The following is a 21,785-nucleotide window of genomic DNA, read 5'->3' as shown; positions in this document are numbered from 1 at the left end:
GCCACTTATAGTCTTTGCTGGAAGTGCAGGTGACATGTTGACAGTGCAGAAGAGCAGTTGGGAAACAGGGACAGAGAGAGGTCACCTTATAACAGAAAATGCCTTCACGTGGACCCTAATGGCCGGATTACCAGGTTGTTTTTTTCTAATGAAAGCTTAAGATTTACAGAGATTGAACTTTTTAGCTTACATTAACATGTCAAAGAATATATATTAGACTCTAGAGATTGGGTTTACAAAGATTGGGTTCACATTTACTTTAACAATAGAGTTAAGTATTAAGTATACACAGTTTTGCTTTAAAACACAGCATAAGTATAGATTTCACACTTCAGTCCTATATTATGAACATATTAATCTTGTCCTAATAAATGTATATTTAACTTTTAACTGAATGCTTTTTTAAGATTAGAATTCCTATATTCCTAATTCCTATACCGGGCAATATGTATTCTTGTCTTGTTTATGGGAGAAGGAGGCTAGAGTAATGAGGAAATACAGTGGGTGGAAAGGAGTGGAGGGTCTGGCAAAAGAAATTCCATTAGAAATTTGAGGTTCTTCTTGGGATACACACTCACTGAATTAAAGATAAAATCTCTGTTTTGTGGAATTATGTACCTGTATAATTAGATAAGTGTGTACTATGCAGTACTTCCCTTGTGGTTTTCTAACACTGAATTGCTTTTAAGATAAAGCTTCTGTACCGTAATGGTTTTTAGAAGAAATGAGCAAATCAATCCTAAAACAAGCTTATTTGTAGCTGGTGCAAATCCACACATGAAACCTGATCTGTTAGATGCAGCCTTGCTTTCCCATCTTAAATATAGCGATTTGTTATCCCGTGTATATGTGGACACCCTACCATGTGTATACAAGCCCATATAACCTTTAGTACTGATTTCTTTGAAGCACAATTAACAGATGTTAAAAATAAAACCCAGGGACACCCCACAGCCCATGCCAACTTTAAAAACGCCCAAAAACAATGCCGTATTGCTGTATAATGCTGGGATTTGTAGTCCCCCTACAGCCGGTGCCATTCTGCATTAGAGTGTAAGCAGTGTTAATTTAGTCGATTAAAACGTTTTGTCATGGTTAAGTTAATAGGACTAAAACTAAAAATACATTGCAATTTTCTCTACTGGAGATTTAGTTGACAAAACTAAACTAAAAGAATTCAGATGACTAAAATACACATTTTAGTTTTAGCCATATTTTAGTCCTCGGAATTCTTTTAGTTTTAGTTTAGCTTTGTCAAGTAAATCTCTGGTAGGGAAAATTGGAAGTTTTAGTCCCAATAACTTAGTTTTTATTTAGTTTTTATCAGTGAAAACGTGCAGATGACGAAAACTTTGACAAAACTTTTTAGTTGACTAAATTAACACTGAGGGTAAGCTCCTCTGTACCGAAACGAATGTGACTTGCTCAGTGTTATCTATACAGCCCTGTGATATATATCAGAACTATATAAATGTATAATAATAGTGTGAGACTGTGGGGGGACCACAAGTACCAGCATGCCATTAGCAGGGGGGCTGGGGGGGGGGGGGGGGGGGGGCTAGCCATGTAGGCTGTATGTGGCCCCATGATTTATAATGGTGTCCCTGTATGTCAGTGTACTGGTGTTTATAAAGAGCAGTGCAGACGTAATATCCGTGTACTGGTTTGTACTGGTTAGTCTGCCTGTGCTTCAATCATTTTGCCTTCTGCAGTGGAATGTAACTTCCCAGATAGCAAGTAATTGAGCTGCAAGTTTGAAAATGACTTGCTAAACTATTGCAGACTTGCCCAGCTTCACAATTGTGTTGCACAATTACAGCAAGTCTGCATTGCAAGTCTCCAGACCAGCGAGCTTGCAGAGCTCTTGCTAAGACCTGCAGGACTTTTGCTGTAGACTTGCCAAGCAAATTTGCTACAAATTAAAAAAGTGTCAACTAGAACTTGTGCTGCAAGTGCTCTGCAAGTCTACAACTTGCCAGGAATGTGTGCAGCAAGTTAACAAGAATTACAATTTAACCCTGCCACAAACCAGTTTATACAATAAGATAAAGAGACAGTTTTGTATCTTTAATTTGTGCAGTGCACATGGACCCCAAGGCTCAGGGGGCCCAGCACTCATTGCGTACATTGGAGATTGGAAGTGCTCCTCTGCCATCCTTTGCATGCTGTGTTCAGAAAACACCCCATGTAAAAGCATAGTGTTATAACACTTTGCAACCATTCAAAACTAAAATCTGATTGATTTCCTTAAGCTGGCTATACACTGTACGAATTTCGTCCGGCTTCGTTCAATCTAAAAATTGAAGGAGCTTGATGGAAAATCTTCAGACGAACAGTGAAAAAAGCCAATCAGCATGGAGTGTCCATCCACGCTGTTTAGCCTGCAGGCTGAACAAAAAAAAATAACAGATCAGATTTACATTACTGCCCTTTGCAAATCACTATTAATAATAGTGCACTATTTTACTGCACAAAGAAGAGAAGGCAATATTCTAATCTCCAATTTCTGCAAAGTTCTAGGACAATTAAGGAAAAATGATTCTGTGCTGATATAATTCATATGCAAATAAACTAATAGGATTATCAAATAAGGCAAACAGCAATTAGCAAATACAGTAGCTCACAACAATACACCCCAACAGTCAGGGTGGAGCGCTGTCATATCGGATGGCCAGCGCCCAGCGGTGAGGGGGAGAGAAGCCGCCCCCAGGACGAGCTGTGTCGGCCGCACAGCGCCCTTGTTGCCATGGCGCCCTGTGCGGCCGCACTGCTCGCACACCCCTAAGGCCGGCCCTGCCAACAGTCATATGCAAATAATTTAACAGGATTGCCAAATAAGGCAAACTGCAATTAGCACGGTACATTGGTCCACAACAATAATAATAACAACCCTCCAGCATTAGTGTTCAGTGTTTACTCTTCTGAACAGACACTCACACACCAAGCTTTCTCCCCCAGTCACTCTAGGACTATAGTTCAACTGTCGGACAAAGATCACTCTGCCTGACAGTTTTGGCTTCTTTCAGTGGCAGGTGCTGGAATGCAGAAAGCATTCCAGCACCCACCAAAACACACAGGGGCACCCTCTAAGTCAGGGGTTGGCAACCCTGCTGATGTGGGGATCTACCCGAACAACATGGAAGTGATCAAAGATCAGCAGGGTACAATAAGCTTTTTTTAAGGAGATGGCCTTGCTAGGTTATTAGAAAGTAATGAAAGTTTGAACAAAATGTATAAACATTTAATACAAATGTCACTGTAAAAATGTAAACGCATGCTACCTTTATAGCTTCGCTGAGAAACTTGCCATTCACTTTCATTCACATTGCAGGGGTAAAGAGTAAGTCATACATAGGTCAGGAGTAAGTAATGCAGAGTTCAGAGGTCAGTAGTATGTCATTCAGAGTTCATGGGTCTTTAGTAATTTGTCATGCAGAGTTCAAAAGTCAGTAATGAGTAACACAGAGTGCAGGACTTAGTAGTAAGCAATACAGAGTGCAGGGGTAAAGAGTAAGTACCACAGAGTTCAGAGGTCAATGCCCAGCTCAGTGGGGGCTGTCCTTCTCCAATACACTGCAATCAATCAAATAATTGTATTTCTCTTTGGCTTCAAAAAACATAATTGCCAGTTGCAAACTAAAGCTGTGCTATACAGTATATCTGTTCAGTCAAAAAATGTTTGCAGCTTTGCTGTATATATGTTCAATCAAAGAATTCCACATTTCAAAATGTCCAAAGAAATAACTGCTTAATCAAAGAAAGCTGCACCTTTTCTGTACATCTGTTCAATCAATGAAAGTTGTTGTATATCTGTTCAATCAAAGAAAGCTGTACCTTTGTTGTATATGTATTCAATCAAAGAAAGCCACGCTTCAAAATGTCCTAAAACATGACTGCTTAATCAAAGAAAGCTTCACCTTTGCTGTATATCTGTTCCGTCAAAGAAAGTTGCTGTATATCTGCTCAATCAAAGAAAGCTGTGGCAATATGAATTCAAGGTGATCAATCAAAGTCACTTTCATTATGTTTTTTTCTCTTCAGCTCCAAAAAAACATTATTGACACTTGCACAGATGTACAGCAAACTGAAGCAGTGCTTCTGTTTGCTGTATATCTGTTATGTATCAATGACGATTTTTTGGAGCTGAACAGAAAAAACATAACAGAGGTACGACTTCCTTTGAATGCTGTGCATTCACTGCCACTGGGCAAATTGCCAAGACTGTTTGTTGGCCTCAGTGGCTCAGTGGATGTCTGCACAAACCATGGGACCACTAACTGCCTCAGTCCCAGTCCCAGTCACTTCCACATTCTGTTCACATCAACAATGAAGTGATGTAACAAATGACATATCTGTAAATTTACCCTGGGACAGAGAGGTTACAGCTCTGTTCAGCCCCTCCATGCAGTAACACATCCCTGCTATAGTGATCCATTGTTGGCTTGAGTGCAGGCAGCAACAGATCACTGTTATAGGTAATCTGCTGCTGCACAGCTGCATGGAGGGTCTGGATCAGGTCTCCTGCTTATAATTTGTGAAAATCTTTTTTTTCCCTGTGTACATTGCAGTATAGTGTTGAAAGAGGAATAAGGCTTATCTAAAGTAAAATGCATTAGTTCACTTTGAGTTTTACCATTCTGGTATGTTACATAAAAGTTGCACTAATTTGATATCATTTTTATCAGTGGACTATGTTAATTATATTTTAAAGTAATTATATGGGGGTGCATGAATATTGTAAATGCTGTGAAATATTACAGTAAAATGCATAAAAAAAGAAAACAAATGCAGTTACTACATTTAAGTATTGGTAAACTGCAATGTATTACTTTTTTGTTTTAGATATGTTTTAAGAACATATCTAAAGAATATGTATTTAATTGCTGTTTGACTATGGGGCAGGATCCAGATGGATCAATTCACAGGAGACAAATCACCAGAACCGATTCTTAATCTTAAACACTTTAGCTTCTAGGTTTTTCTTTCCTGTAACAGGCTGAAATATAATTTAAATTGAGCTTACCTAGAATGTTAAGGATGTTAGAAAGGAAACACATTGGCTTCAGTTGTGCCTATTCTGTACCTAAAGGAGAACTATGGGGTCAGGGCTTTTCCCCATAGCTCTCCTCAGGGTCACGGGAGAACACAAACTAGCGTTCTCCCGTGACCCAAAGCTCAGTATACCCCAAGCTGCAGCTCGCGGTATACTGAGCAGCCGCAGCCGGAACAGATCCCGACATTGCTGTCGAGATCCGCCAAGCTGCGAGATTGACAGCTGGCTCTGCCTATCTAGAGGCAGAGCCAGCTGTGCAGGCCCCTCCCCCGTCCGTTCCGGCCAGTCAGCGCTGGAGGATCGGACAGGGGAGGGGGGAATCCCTGCACGGAGCCGTGAGTGACAGTCACGGCTCTCTGCAGGGATAGATCGAGAAGAGAGCGAGCGACGGTATGTGTTCGCTCACTTCCCGATCTACTGAGCTGACCTGTGACAGTTTCATTGTCACAGGTCGGCTCAGATTATGAGGCTGAGTGAAAATCACTCGCCTCCTAATTCTCCTTTGATTGACTTTACATGAGAAAGCAAACAGGAACCTTCATACAGGTGCTTTATGTTAGCTTTATCCAATGATATTCCTGTTTCCTATTCCATATGGAGCTGTTGACATTAGGGATTAATTTATTAAAGGAAAATAGGAGGATCACTTACCAAGGGAATTTTCCCTTTTAGCTTAGCGAATAGGTGTAGCTCTGCTAACTTCCATCATCCAATCATGTGCAAGCAATAATATATATTTGTATTGTCCTCGCACATGATTGAGTATTTTTACATCATTCACTAAGCTAAGGTAAAATTCCCTTGCAAAGTGAACAGCTTATTTGACTTTAGTAAATCATCTCTTAAATATCTTGTTTTTCATAAGTTGTTTTTCTTTGTTTGTTCTGTTAACTTATTCTTAATCATGCTTAGATCCATGGGCAAGTCATATAAAAGCAATGGTTGCATACATTTTATATTGATCATAAATGAATAGGGAAATTATAAGACAATCTTACTTCATTCCTGTCAGCGCATTTACTGACTAATTCATGTAGTTCCCGTTACGCAATCCATTTTGATTCTTTTTAGGAAGACTGGCAGTTAATTGATATATAAAAATTAGCTCACAATGCAAATGAACACTAGTACCAACCAAGGGTTTTAATACTTGAGAATTTGGAAGAGTTTAAATCACTTTTGCATACCATTCAGTGAACATATTGTGTGTCTTGGTGTATTTGATCAGTACTACTTGACAGAGCAATCAGTCTAGCCACAGTGGTAATGCTGGCTTTGCAAATAATATGGGAAAGGGCCAGGTGCCAGTAGTCTCAAGGTGATAGTGGTTTGTAAAAGTATTTGTAAACTCAGTACTGTACCCAATATTTTGCTGTAAATCAGTAAAATCTCCAATAAGCTTTTGTAAATGTAATTTTAAAATTTAATTTTCAATTAGAATGCAATTGTCATTAAACGGATTATACATGGTGATCCTGGAATAAAGGTCCTTGTTCAGGTACTTCCTGTGAACGGGTAACAAAAATGCAGGATTAAAAAGGAGAAAATTACAAGTGGCTGTTTTAACACAAATTGTACTGCATGGTCTTCCTGCTGTTCGTTGCTGCCTGCACACTTCTAGTGCTCGCACTCTACATTAATGGAACTGAATTTGTCACTACCATGGACTTCTGCGGGGATCCCTACTTCATTGCATACAATAGAGCTGGGTCCAGAAGCATGCAGACATCAAGTGACAAACAGGGAGAGAAGATATTTTGCAGCAGTGCAAACAATTACATGTATCTCCTCAAAAGCTGCTAATTCAGGCTTTCTGGAGCTCTCCTTTTAATGCAGTTTTTTAGATGAAAAATTATTTTTTGTGAATTAAAAAATCTCCGTATGAAGTAGAGCAGCAAATCATGGAGACACTGGGAGCTGGAATCAGAGCTAAGGTCCTTCATTTAGTTAAAAAAATGATCAAGATGCTTGACAATAAACAGAATGGAAAAATGCTGCACTGCGTTCTGGAATAAAAAAAATCTCTTATGGCTAATTCTATATAATTCTTAGGCAGTCTGCTGTAGAGAAAGTCACCTACGTTGCTGACCACTGGACTGGCCTTATAGATAAGTGTAGGTATTTCATAAGTTATCACATGTCCTAATAAATTACAGAGCACCCATCAGTTGTTTAAAAACCAGAGAGACCAATTTAAAGACAATTCTAACCAAAGTATTTTTTATTTTGTGCCTTTAGGAATCTAAGTTAAATGATGATTTAAGTTAACATTTTATTATTAACACTTTACTATTATATAGTTAACAATTTACTATTGTTTTAGGACTGGGAATTCCCACACTTCATGGGGGATGTTGATGTCAATCTTCCCGGTTTATCTACGTCACACATGCAGTTCAAACTACCGCAATTTCAAAGGATTTTTAAAGAAGAATATCACATACATATAACAGGTATACTTACATGTTACATTAATGTGCAGTAAATGTCTGCAATGACTTGATAATTATTGACTATATAATTAATATGCTTTAGTTAATCTTGTCTTGGTGGACAACACCCAGCCTTTAAAAAAATGACAACTGATACCCGTTATGTCAACCAGGTAAATATATCATACTAGGTTTCACAATCGTGAAATACTTGTCCATGAAGGTTAAGCAACAATTAACATTTTCAAAATTAGTGCGCACAAAAGGTTTATTACTAATTTTCCTTCATTGGCCAGCTTGTTTGATCGAATATCATTTGAAATTAGTGTCTCCAAGATGATTGCACCATATTGACATCTCATCTGTCATCGAAACAGAACAAAATTACAGGTATCAAGAGATGCTCTTCTAATGCAAAAGACTACTACAAGCTCACAGCTAATTAATAATGTCTCACTTAGCACATTTTTACTGTTGGCTGAGTATTTGGATTATAGTATACACAAGTATGTAAATTCTTGCTTTCATATCTGAACCTAGTGACTATGCAATACCCAAAATTACATATTTAGATATAAATTACTTGGAGTTTAGAGATTTTTTTTATCAAAGCCATTATTAAATACTAAACTGAGTCTGAGTGGGCTTATTTCCTGCTAACATTAAAATACCGGGAAAACACCTTACAGACTTTGTTAGATATTAACATAGTAAGTGTTTTTGTGTCTAATGACATTGGACATGTACATAAGCTAATCATCCCATAGGTGTCCATTTCTGCTGAGCACATCTCAATATACCAAAACATTTTGCCAGTCTTTGTTGTTGGTGTTTGTCTTCAATGAGCAGGAGTAACTAAATATTTTAAAGAATTAAACTTCATGGATGTATGTGACTAATAGGAAATGCTTGATTATATATTTAGGTTTTTAAATTACTGCCTTGTTTTGCATTTGAAAGTCACACTTTATATTTCCCTTGCTTGCAGGTAAATGGTTTAACTATGGCATTATCTTTCTTGTGCTAATCCTTGATCTCAACATGTGGAAGAACCAAATATTTTACAAGCCATCACCATATGGCCAGTATATAGGCCCAGGTCAGAAGATCTATACAGTTGAAGATGCTGAAAGTTTGCAATATCTTAACCAGACAATGCTATCTTGGGAGTGGAGGTCAAACAACACAGACCCTTATACCAACAGAAGCTATGTTGAAGGTGACATGTTCCTTCATAGTAGGTATATTGGGGCAAGTCTTGATGTGAAATGTTTGGCTTTTATTCCAAGCCTTTTGGCCTTTGTGTTGTTTGGATTCTTTATTTCATTCTTTGGGCGCTTTCATAAGAGTGAACAAGGCATGGAGAATAAAGATAAATCATACAAACGCATCAACAAGAAGTCCCCTTCTGAACACAGCAAGGAAATGGGAATGACCATAGAAAATTTGCAAGCTGTCGTTGAGGAACCCTTATGTCTACATCATCCAACAATGGTAGATGGAAGAACAAAGGAAGATGAAGTGTTGTGCTACCCTTCTTCTACACCAGAGTTAGACAACCCTTCTTCATTGTCACGATCTGAGCCAGTGGCAGACATCGTCCCCTTTGATGATGCTATTAGTTAACCATGTTTTGAATGGACATGACAGTAATGTATACTTATGGGCTCCGATACCTCTTGTGCTCATGTAAATAAGTTTAACTGGTGCTCAAAAATGTACAATCTACACATGTTTGTATTTTGCTATGTGCCTATATTTAACATTCCTTAGTATGTAGGTGCGCACCTGATAGTTGCACAGAAATGTAGAAGTTTAGGGTTATTTAATAAATAGGTGTAACACTAACCATGCTTTGTAACAATGAAACATCACATAATTAGAACACACAATAGTCAAGTTTATTTGACCATGAATGGGGTTTTAAATTAATGAAAGGTGCAAGGTGTTGCTGTAATCTTGGTGTGGTTTTCTGGAGTAGATCAGAGTTTGGTAAGTGGAGTTTATCACAACTAGGTTGATGCTTCCTCAAGTCTGGACCTGTGAACCTCTGTAATTAAAGTAGACCTTTACCCATATCTTTAAAATAACAACAAACACACCTTTAGAAATGTTTAGTAATGTCAATCTACAAACACACACTTCTAGATAATTGCTGGCTTTGTATTCTTTGCATACCTTGTTTCCCTTTTCTTTCCCAGCCTTCTCACAGTGGCCATTTTTACTAAGGGAAGATTGATCCATCTCTCTTTACTTCCCGGAACTCTGGCACATGTGACCATGACATGTGACCATGCACATCATCTCAGGAAGGAAAATGCCTTTCCCTGAGAGCTAGATTACAAAAGAGATTTCCCAGCAATGCTCTGCTGCTGTAACCTTCCCAAGATGCAATGCTTTGGCACTTGCATAATTTTGCCAGAACTGGACCAGGAAGTAGATGAACTCTATTTGTAATGAATGTAGTATGATTTTATATCAGCATGCAGAGCTGCATCCTGCTGTGATTTTTAGTGAAAGGGGGTAAAGGTCCACTTTAAGTGGTATATCAATTTAGTGCATACACATGACCTCCATTCTTCTTAGCCTTACAGCTATTTTGGCAAACATGTTCCATTCACCTTTTGGACCCCAGTGCAGCTGCATGTCCTGTAGTTTTAAAGCTGGACTTATGTGGATAAATCCTATTCAGAGCACATAGAGTGGAGAGCTTAGTGACTACAGAACATACTGCTGGAAACTGGGAAAGGTCTGGTATTTTCATCTGAGAGGCTACAGAAACAACTACAAATGTTTATAGCAACATACTTAGGGTTGCCACCTCTTGATGTGTCTCCTGCCATTCTCAGTCACTCACCCATACATTTTATGCTGCCAATGACACTAGTTGCTCCACTGTTTTATAATAACTCACTCATTCCATACACAGATGCCTTTTCTGTTTAGTCATGTAAGTTTTGTGCCCTCCCCATTTCCTATTTTCCATTTTGGAATCTACAAGCCTGTCCCAATTGTTTTATGTAAAACGTTAAGTGTAGAGATTTCTGGATGTATCTATTCTCTCCCCATATCCAGCATTGGTCTCTATTGATCACCAATTGCTAATAAGTTCAGATCTGCAATGGTCACATTCTGCATCTCCAGAACCAAACACTCAACCACTAGAGGCTTATTTCAGTAAAACGAGCTCTGCTACAAGAAAATGGCAGCTGCTTTTAGGTTTATTCAGATAACTGGACAAAAATACAGGACAACAGAAAACAGACTAAAAGGTCAAATATGAGACCGGGTAAGTTCACCTAAGAAAAAATGTCATTACTTCACCCTATATAACAGTCACCTGAAGCCAAGCCTTTATGGTTCACAACATTCTGCACCTTTGCACACAGTTTATTAACTGACCCTTACGCTGTATAATTATGTACACAGGTAAAGAAAATAGTTGACTTTTGACTTATACTAGATTTGTGCCTTGATTGTATAATATTTTTATAAGCAACATTTCGAGATATATTTTTAGTTTTTAATTTATTTTTAAAATATTTTTGTTATGTGTTTCATTTTTTTTTTTTTTACTGTCAACCTAATATTTTAACCTAGTTGTGGCTTTCTCAGTGGTGGATCCTAGCTTTAAGTCATTATTGATTCAGGATTGTAAGTGTACGATGGATTTGTAATAAACAGTGACATATAGTTTATGTAATGTACACAGTTTCCTGCATGGACCTCAAGTGTAAATATGTGCAGATATTCTACAAATTTCAAAGACACAAACACTGTGTAAACATTGTATGTGTGCCATATAGGCAAGAATTGTAATGAATGTTTAAAGTAAAGAAGCAATAGCACAGTGGAACTCCAAACAAAACATTTTTGTTTCTTTGTTTTGGAAAGAGTAAGGAAGGCTTAGAACCTCTGTCAGGTTTTTACTACCATTGGGAAGGCTTTCCCTCACTTCCTGTCCCAGTAAAAGTTGCCACTGAGTCAATAAGAGAAGGAATATTGCTCCAACAGGGACTCATACAGCAATATATAAACCTTTTTCATAGAGTGTGGAATAATTAGAAACTCTGTTTGGCAGTGGTTACTGAGACACAAAGAGAAGAGGTGACATTCCCCCAACAGACAGCAATCAAAACCTCAAAGAGTTCCTAACACTTTCCTGCTCTATCCAAAACTAAAAAATAAATAGCTTATTTTCACTGGAGTTATATTTTATAGCAAATGTAGAGAGCAAGCATTAGGCGCTATCAAAAATGTTAAACATCACAGTTAAAAATATTATAGTAGATGGTAAAAGTGCTAATATATGTTGCCTTGTCTAGTGAGCCAAGTGGTTCCCAGCTTTTTTTGGTGTTGAGATGCAACAGCTAATAAGCCAGCCATCCCTTTTTTTCTCAACATGTCTTCATGGTATTTCATAAAATAAAATAACAAAATCATAATATGTTTCTGATTTGACTTATTGCTGTAAATCTGTGTGCTTGGTGTCCTGATTGAGAAATAGTGAGTGAAAATTCACCATTCAATAATATAGCTTCTGTAAATTGTACCTGTACCTATTTACATTTTCAATGGTTCATAATATATCTACTAGCAGATAACAGGTGCAAATGGTCAAGTGGTCTTTACATATATAATACAAGATAAATAATGTCTTTGTTTTGAATACAAAAAAAGTGAAAATAAGTTGGGGAAAATGCAAAATCAAAGGTTTATACCATATGGAGGGTAGCTTTTTTATTCAGTTTGCTGCAACTAAAATTCACATATAAAACCAGAGAGTAAAATAGCCCAAATCAGCCATATTACCATAGCATGTAACAAATGGTAAAATTGTAATGTCATCCTGTGTAGCTCCATCCATGTACTTATTGGTCTGAATTAGCTACCTTCAAGGAGGAGCTTGCACTATGGCTGTGCATTTGAATATATGGATTCCTCTGACTGAAACTACAGAGTGATAAAATCGATAGCTTCTGTTAAGCAAGTAAAGATATCCAACTGCTAAAATTCTGAAACAAGTACACACATTGAAGATGCAAATAAAGACTAACTGCTCATTTTTAATTTTTCACCAAGGCATTGCTCTAGAGCACCTGTCCAACCCACTCTTTTTGTTGTCAATGACTTAATTTTATTTATTTTATTACTGTTTTTTTTGCCTGGTATTCTCACTGCAGGAGTTGTGTTAGGAAACACACTCTCGGTAAGTCCATTACTGGGTCTGTCTGTACTCAGTACTTGCCACAAGTCGTCTTTGCTTAGCAGCATTTCAAGCGTCAACTTCCATAGCTGCTAGCTGCTATTGTTGACCTTTGCAATTGCAAACTTCATATCTGAACTACTTGCCATCTTTCAGTAGCTTGGATGCGGCTCTGGTTGACTTGCAGTATTCTGTTTGGTGCCTGGGCCCATAACCTGTTGGTTATGTGTTTAGATGAAGCATTGAGGTCTTGAGGAATGATGAATTCGTTTTACTTGCTTATAAGAACATTGCATACATGTATACAGGATTACAGTATCACACAGGAAACAGCATTATAACATAGATAAATATGCATAAGCAATAGAGACTAATATTGCACTACATCACCATCTAGTGCTCAAAAGATATAGTTACAGTCAGCAACACAATCCGCAATGCTGTTGTATCTCCAAAAGTCATCACCAGCCCTTTCTTGTGTTATATAAGGACAAGGTTGTTTTAAGGTACAGGACCTCTTTTCTCCTGAAGGCGTTTTTTTACTTTCACCTTAAGCAGGATATTGTTCTACCATGTTTGTTTTCCTTGTAAGCATCCTAAAGAGATTTCCCTCCATTGTCTGGAAGTGGTACACACTGTTTGAGTTTATCTCTCAGCCACAGCTCCATTTTGTGAGTCTCTGTTTGTCATTCCTAACGTTTCCCATAGCTGACAGGCTGCTTCTCATCCCACTATGGCTAGGGGGAGTTGCTTGGTTTTGGATGTCCTAGTGTTCCAGATTACCATCCTGTTTCCCGTAATGTAAGACTAAGAAACGGGATTTCTGTCTTACCTGTAAAATAACTTTTCTTGGAGTACATTATAAGATAGAGGTCCCTCCTCCCTGTTCTTTTGATCCACTTGTTGCTTATTACAAAACCAAGGCATGCTGGGAGCAGAAGGAGTTATATTGGTCTGTACTTTCAGCTTTGCTTTGTCAGTGTCCAATCTTCTGAAGGTGGCACTTTAGCCAAATGTTCCAGATTACTGTCCATTATGACGTAATGTAAATCAAAAAAAGGATTTTACAGGTGAACAAAAATCATATTTTTTAGCCAGCTAAATCTTAACTTTTAGAGTGCCTTTATTTATTTGTATCTGCCATATGGAAAATAGACACATTTTGCATTAAAAATAAGCCTTTTTTCTGGCAAGATTGTGACATCTTCTTTTTAGTTTTAAAATGAGCCAGTAATGCCTAAACTTTTGCAGACTACTCTAGGAAGGACTGAAGTGATTGCTTATAGAAATTGCAGTCTTACCTCTCCTTGCCTAGCCATCCTCCCAAATGTGAATAAGATGCATGTGTAGGTCTGTAAATTTTTGCATATATCTGTGTTCTAAAAATAGCTGTCATGTTATTTATTCTGAATAAAAAAAAAAAATACTTCTTTGTTAGACAACAAACCCTTTAAGGCACTTTTCTACAGTCCCCTAGGAACTGAAAGTAAGGTACGAAGCATGACTGTTTAAGAGAAGGCAAAACCGCTACTATTATGTTATATTGCTTTATAATCTATTTCTGGAACAAAATGTTCCGAATGAACTGCAGGTGTTAAGCTGCAGTGACAGCCCTAATTATGTAAAACCTGACATTTTAGAACAAGAAAAAAAACAATGTAAATTTAAGCAGCAGCACCTAACTAATATGAATTAAAATTCAATACATCCCATATTAGCTGTGTATGCCGTGCCATGTTTAGAATACTAAATGTAAAATAATTATTTGGCAGCTAAGAATTAATAATGATTGGAGAAACTTGCAATGCATCTTTCAGTAAAGTGGACCTATACTCAAACGTTAAGTTAAAGCTATGTTTAAGTCTTGCTGCAACAAATACATTATTCCTGTAGATAGTTCTGTTGTAAGCTACCTGCAGTACAGCCACACAACCAAAAAACTAAGGGGTTGATTCACCAAAGGCAAATAATGTTTAACTCTTGTACCTTTACACTTTGCACGGGAAGTTTTCCTTAGCTTGGTGAATGTTTTTGACATTTTACTTGAAACGAATACCCAAACACGTGAAAGGAAAATTAAAAAAACTGTATTTTTGCTTGCACATGATTGAATGATGGAAGTCAGCAGAACAAAAACTCATTCACTAAGCTAAGGGAAAACTTCAGCTGAAAAGTGCAAATTTCCTTGCAAAGTGAACATCATATTTGCCTTTAGTAAATCAACCCTTAGGCATTTTATTGAATGATCTTTGCTGGTGGAAAGATCAGCCTGTCTAAACTCTGATTGTTCATTTCAGCAGAGATCACATGACCAAATGTGGGTGTTAGTAATCTGTTCAACACTGGAGGGAGCCTGATGTAGCATATTCTCCAGGATATGTGTTTAGTCATTTTGTTATATCATATTTGCCAATACACATTGAATTTTTTACAGAGTTCTTTAACTCCGGTCACATACTGCACAGTGCATGACAGACGGCTCTCCTTAAAGGGTTAGACCATCCAAAAGTATATTTAGGTTATAGGTGTCAGCCCCTGGCTTCTTATGTTACTTCAGAAGTGAGACATCTGTGCCATAATTCTCAACTCTTATCTACCTATGAGTTTGGGGTGTTTCCTCACACCTCTGAGTGCACTTTCCATAGTGCAAAATAAAATCTATTAAGGACAGTGGGAACCCCCATAATGGCCACATCAGGAACTCAAGCGTACAGATCTTCAGCATGTGCCAGTATGGCGATTTAAACAGACTGTACTCTGTGGACTAACATACAATATATTTGTAAATTACATATATTATATCTTTAAAAACAGAAACCCAGTAAAAAATAGCTTTGAGCAATAATAATGGTTAATAATCAATGTTGCTAACTGTTAGGTTCCATTCACACCTAAGCATGAGCACAGCCAGGCAATTTAGAAGCATTTATTTGCATGTTTTCGAGCTCTAATATGCATTATTTTTTGGTACGGGAGGAGAATCATTCGTTTTTTGCCCCATAGACTTTAAAATAGGAGTGCCTGAAAAATGGGCGTAAACATGTGTTTTCCAGGCAATCCCATTGAAGTCTATGAGGCCAAAATGCACCATTCTGCCCCAAAAGAAGCTCATGTACTTTTTCTAGCTTCATGTGACTGGTGACATGCAACACAACATGGTGTGAACAGGGGCCATTGAGAACAATGGGATTCCTCTTGTTGACTGCATAGGTTTGGATAGCGCATTACACTTGACTGTTAAAACTGCAGTGCACATATGGCAATAGGGGTATATTTGACATACTAGTATGCCCTGAAGATGTGACAGAAGTCCTGCAGGACAACAGTACATACTAAGCTCTTGTTCTCAAGAGCAGTGGATACAGGAGAGCATACAGTATTCCTGTTGTTTTAGCCAGCATTGCTATAGCTATCAGCAAGGTTTGGGAGCTGCTAGGGAAACCACTGAAAGTAATGGTACTGAATGGTGGTTAAAATGTTACATGGAACATTTAGATCATTGCATTACAATCCTATACCCAGCAACAACAGGAGTGTTTACCTGTGGCCTGAAATAAAAAATAAAAGTGTTTTAGTGTCACCGGCCTTTTATAAAGCTTCAGTCTGCTTTTGTGTTCAGAGGTTTGAAAAATAATGTTTAACTCTGTTTTCAGAGATTTAATATTTATTAAAATTCCATGAGTTTACTTAGCACTGGCATGGCATTATATTGCAAACGACTGAAATCCAATGTCCAATATAACCTAGAATACAGTAAATCAGTAAGCTGCTAATAACAATATGGATAATTACCTTCTGCAAGTAAGCCGACTGTCAATAGAGCCAGGAATGGATTTTTGCCTGCTACTCCCTCTCTTTTTCTTATCAGTACTCGTTTTCATTTAGCTGTGCATTTTACTTCACAATCAACTTAGAAATATCAGTATATTCTCTCCTGCACATTCACATCCCTGATTTTATCATTTCCTTCTCAAATATGAAATCTTAAAGTGATGCTGGTCTTTGATGTTTAAAAGTGGTCCTGATATCCTGTTTTCGGGTGGCTCCTTTTTCTTGCATAGTCCTAAGGAGCCACCCTTGTGTGTGCTTGTAAGCTGTGTGTAAAGAGTTATGGACACCGGCACTCCAAAGTAGAAAAACGTATTTTATTGACGCATCATGCAACAATACACTTATTGCAACGTTTCGGGGTCACACAGGATCCCCTTCATCAGGCAGAACAAGTGAAAATTACAAACAGATATGGACAAGCATTTATACACATCCTTGTATGTGAGGAGACCAATACCACTGCCCAAAAGTGATCCAATGATGTCATTTCCCGCCAAAATTCAAAATACAGTGTTGCTGTATGCATAGAAAGATTGCTCAAAACATAATTCATGGGTTGTGTCGTGTTAATGCTGCTAAGTCTGGGTGGTGCCATGCCTATGGAGAGACGATTTGAGCAGTATTCCTGCTGGGGCTGTGTGTCTCTGTGTAACGGCTGCAGGGCAGCTGTTACAGAGACACAGGACGGAGTCAGGGGGCGTGGCCAGCCGGAGAGCAAGTGCTCATTACACTCAGGCCGCACCCCTAGGTTGTCTTCCGGTATGAGTCCTGTGGTGATAGGCCGGCACTGGTCGTGTCATCCGTTGCCATGGCAACGTCGGGACGACGCTGTAATGGCCGCTGCTGGGATTGTCATCTCGCCCTGTGTGTAGGGGAATGATCGGCAATCATGGGGATGTGTCATCGGTGCGGAGGGACACTGCTGTGATCTACTTGCAAAGCTAAGGATGGCCGGTGCACATAGATGGCATGTGGATATATGGATGCAGTCCAGTAGCTCAACTCTATATAGGGGCCAATGTCACAGGGGTATGTGGACAGGCGCCAACACTACTCCTGATCGGAGCCATAATAAAATAACAGAGAAAAGGGCATCTTCATTTTCAGAACAACGCATGACACATGCATGGAACGCTATAAGAGATAAAACATGCAGTGAAGAGCATCATCACCTTCAGGGCAGCGCATGACACATGAAAAATAAACTTATAAGCACTAAGTGTGCATCACATGATATATGCATGGTGAACTATGAGCAATAAATATGTAATACAGAACATAGTTTACTGCATGGTAAATATACATTCAAGAGCATCATCATATTTGAGGCAGCGCCTGACACATGCATGGTAAACTATAAGCAATAGGTAAGTGATACAGAGCATTATTATCTTCACGACAGCGCGTGAAAAATATGAACAATATGCAACGCATGGCACATGCATGGTAAGCTTAAATGCAGTAAGTGTGCATGCAAGAACGTCAAGAGCAAAGTTTTCTACATGACAGTGCATGACACATGCATGGTAACTATGCATTCAAGAACATCATAATATTAGAGGCAGCGCCTCACACATGCATGGTAAACTATAAGCAATGAATAAGTGATACAGCGCATTATTATCCTCCCGACAGTGCGTGACCCATGTCAAATTATAAGCAATGGATATGCAAAGCATGGCAACAGATGACACGACCAGTTCCGGCCTATCACCACAGGACTCATACCGGAAGACAACCTAGGGGTGCGGCCTGAGTGTAATGAGCACTTGCTCTCCGGCTGGCCACGCCCCCTGACTCCGTCCTGTGTCTCTGTAACAGCTGCCCTGCAGCCGTTACACAGAGACACACAGCCCCAGCAGGAATACTGCTCAAATCGTCTCTCCATAGGCATGGCACCACCCAGACTTAGCAGCATTAACACGACACAACCCATGAATTATGTTTTGAGCAATCTTTCTATGCATACAGCAACACTGTATTTTGAATTTTGGCGGGAAATGACATCATTGGATCACTTTTGGGCAGTGGTATTGGTCTCCTCACATACAAGGAGGTGTATAAATGCTTGTCCATATCTGTTTGTAATTTTCACTTGTTCTGCCTGATGAAGGGGATCCTGTGTGACCCCGAAACGTTGCAATAAGTGTATTGTTGCATGATGCGTCAATAAAATACGTTTTTCTACTTTGGAGTGCCGGTGTCCATAACTCTTTATACTTTGCCTGGACGGTGGCCATCCATCGACTACTGATGCACCCAACCCATTCATCAAGGATTTAGCGGTATGGAGTGCAATGGTTACACTGACTGTAAGCTGTGTGTTTCTCTACAAATATGCAGAGGAGATAGTCACCCGCACACCTAGGTCCAATGCATCAATACGTCCTTTTACAAGCACACAGGCACTGCAAGGCAAAACACTCCCCTGCTCCCCTCTCCTCCCTTTTTCTCCTCACTCCTCCCTTCTCAAAGCTAGTAGATGAACGGCTACTGTAGACTGATCTGCTAGCTGTTTAGAAACATGATTAAATTTTTTTCTTGGGCAATGTAAGTTTGTTTTACCTGGATTCACTATTGTAAAAAGTTTAAGAGTTTAAGACTACTTTAAGTGTAAAATAAACTGACACCAATACCCAATAATTAATAATTTGTAATTGGCCAATGTAAATTAGTTGTTTGCTCTTGTGTAAAATCTTTGGGGAAAAACACACGCCTTTTTCAGTATTTTGTGGTTTACAACAACAGTAAACTATGAGACTTGTTTTCTTTGTCTATTATCTCTTTGCAAGTATGCATCATCTGATTAGAGAAAAATTTGTGAAATATGCAAGCACTGCAAGCATAAGGGCAAGAAAATACTTTCACAATGACCTTGAAGTCACAAGTGATAGATTTAGATGAAGCCACTTGTTGAGGTAAAGGTATAATGATAGAGCTCTGGTTACTCTCCACTCCCACCACAAACACAGACCTTAATGCAATGGATGAACCTCATTCACTGTGGAGAAATGAAGAAGAGCCAAATCAATGACGGCAGTGAATACAGAATGCTGTCCATCCCATGTTTGATGGTTCCCAGTTTCCTGAGGAAGGTAATGGAAGGTAAGTGCAGGCACATGTGTCTTGAAGCATATCCAAACCCAAAGACAAAATTGTAATATATTGTACCTTAGCAGTTTATAGGTGTCCTGTCTTTATGTTTTTCATTTTTTTAGCATAGGAACATTTTGTGCAAGTACAGAGAAATAACTGATTATCTTATTAGAATTTCATTGCTTTTGTAACTTTCTGTGCACTACACTCTTATATGAGAAAAAAAACAATCCTCTCTTTCCCAGCTGTTTTTTGCGAACTACAAACTGTCTCCTTCCTATGGAATTGAGAAGAAGAGTGGAAGAGAGGTTAATAGTCCATCAGTGACCACCATGACTGACTCCTTAGAAACAGTGAAGTGAGTACATGTTGTCACCCTAGGACAAGAGGGGTGATACTGGCAGTAATGCCAAGTGACAAGAAAGAAAAAACTGCAGAAAATTAAACTAATGCAGCCACCACATTTAGGACTGATAAATTCCCAATATATTATTTTTTTAGTTTAGATATGGTTTTATAATTTGTTTTTCTGTACTGTGACCTGAATTTAGAATGACAATATTTTTTAGCTAACAACACCATGACATGCTAGAAAGTGTGTGTGTGTGCGCGCGCGCGCGCATGTGTGTGTATATATATATATATGTATAGTATGTGCATATAGTATGTAAAACCAAAACATTTTCTGTTATGGGTAGGTTAGGGGAAGGTTATAACCCCTGTCAGTTTTTTCTGACTGAGAGATTTCTCATTAATTTATATCCCAAAGACACAAGAAGTGGAAAGCAAAAACAAGGAGAATCGCCCTTCATAAAAAACTGTTAGTAGGACAGGTACCCCAATTGGAAGATTTCCCCTCACTTCCTATTCCTACAACAACTCTAACATTTTGGATTTGGATAACTTTTATTATTGGAGACAATCGTCACCATGACAAATAGAGGGGTGAATCTCCCCAGCAGGGACCCACTGCAAGCTTGTCAGATTTTAACATGTCTACATTCTATCTAAATCTACAAAAAAGTTGGTTTTACATACATTTTAATTCTTTTGAATATGTGTTACTCCATTTTAATATAAACTCAGCCTTGAGGTTGGTATGGATGTGCCTTTGGTGGTGGCCACCTTTACAATGCTGGATGTTTCTTAACAATGCTGTTGGAATGCAAGTGTTTACTCTGAATAAGTGAGTTCAAAGAGTTTTAAAGTACTATTTAAAAGTATATTTAAGTATTTTTAATGAATAGATAACTGGATTAAATTGAATTCTGCCAACACTTAAACTTTAAGGTACCTGCTAATCAGTTCCAAAGTAAATAATGCTATCCTAATCTACATACACATAATTAAAACCCTTTTACTTAGAGGATTTGAAACACTGACAATATAACTGCATGAACCCGTTATTCCTTTGTTATTAAAAGGAAAATGTTCATTGTTAATTCAATAGTTATTCTTAAACCTTTAACGTGATAAATCTGTTTAAATATTCTGATCCAAATGTATTCAGCTACGCAGTGCAAGTTCTTTGTATTGTCATTATAAGTTATTTGAAAGGAATATTTTTCTGTAATATCTATGATATTACCAGAACAGCCACAGAAAATGAATTTTTCAATAAAAGAACATTTCATGTGCAGGCATATATTATACAAGCACAAAACTGCAAATCATATTAAGATATATCTCTAGCACTGTATAAAATATAATTGCAGTAATCAGATGAATTTAAAAGGGTTTGTAGGGATGTCTGGGATGAATTGGTTAGTTGTCAATTGAGAATCTCCTATTTCTATTTACAAATCTTTAATTTAGTGTGGGTGAGGTTAACAGTTAAAGATACATTGTTACCAACTTGCTAGAAAATTTGACTACTCCAGGATGAGGCAATTCTTAATGTTCCCACTAATGCGGATTTTTGAGTTTACTTTAAAGGAGCCATTGATCAGCAATATCAATTAAAAAAAGTTAATTTTTATTTTTTAGCAAACGCTCAATAAATAATCTCCTGTTTAAAGAGACCATGTCACCATCTTAAAAATTGCAGGTAAAAGCACAGAAAAATCAAGTATTTAAAAAGGTTTTTCCTTACCATAAACAATTTTGTATTGACTTGCTGTGTACCTCTGAACTTGCAAGGAAATTCACACTTGAAACTATCAATTTC

General features: G+C 38.1%; 1 protein-coding gene across 1 annotated transcript in view; it reads left to right on the top strand.

Annotated features, from left to right (window-relative positions):
• TMEM117 (transmembrane protein 117) overlaps positions 1-9,450 on the top strand; it is a 164,399-nt gene extending 154,949 nt beyond the window's left edge. Inside the window, exons 7-8 of the mRNA XM_018559482.1 lie at positions 7,377-7,506; positions 8,474-9,450. Coding sequence (XP_018414984.1) covers positions 7,377-7,506; positions 8,474-9,111 — 768 coding nt within the window. The 3' untranslated portion in view covers positions 9,112-9,450. The remainder of the gene's footprint in view (positions 1-7,376; positions 7,507-8,473) is intronic.
• The last annotated feature ends 12,335 nt before the right edge of the window (positions 9,451-21,785 follow it).

The sequence above is a fragment of the Nanorana parkeri genome, unplaced genomic scaffold (genome assembly GCF_000935625.1).
Source record: "Nanorana parkeri isolate BGI_ZX_2015 unplaced genomic scaffold, ASM93562v1 scaffold399, whole genome shotgun sequence".
NCBI lineage: Eukaryota > Metazoa > Chordata > Amphibia > Anura > Dicroglossidae > Nanorana > Nanorana parkeri.
The sequence above is the reverse complement of the archived record's forward strand: the minus strand, read 5'-3'. Positions and strand labels throughout refer to the sequence as shown.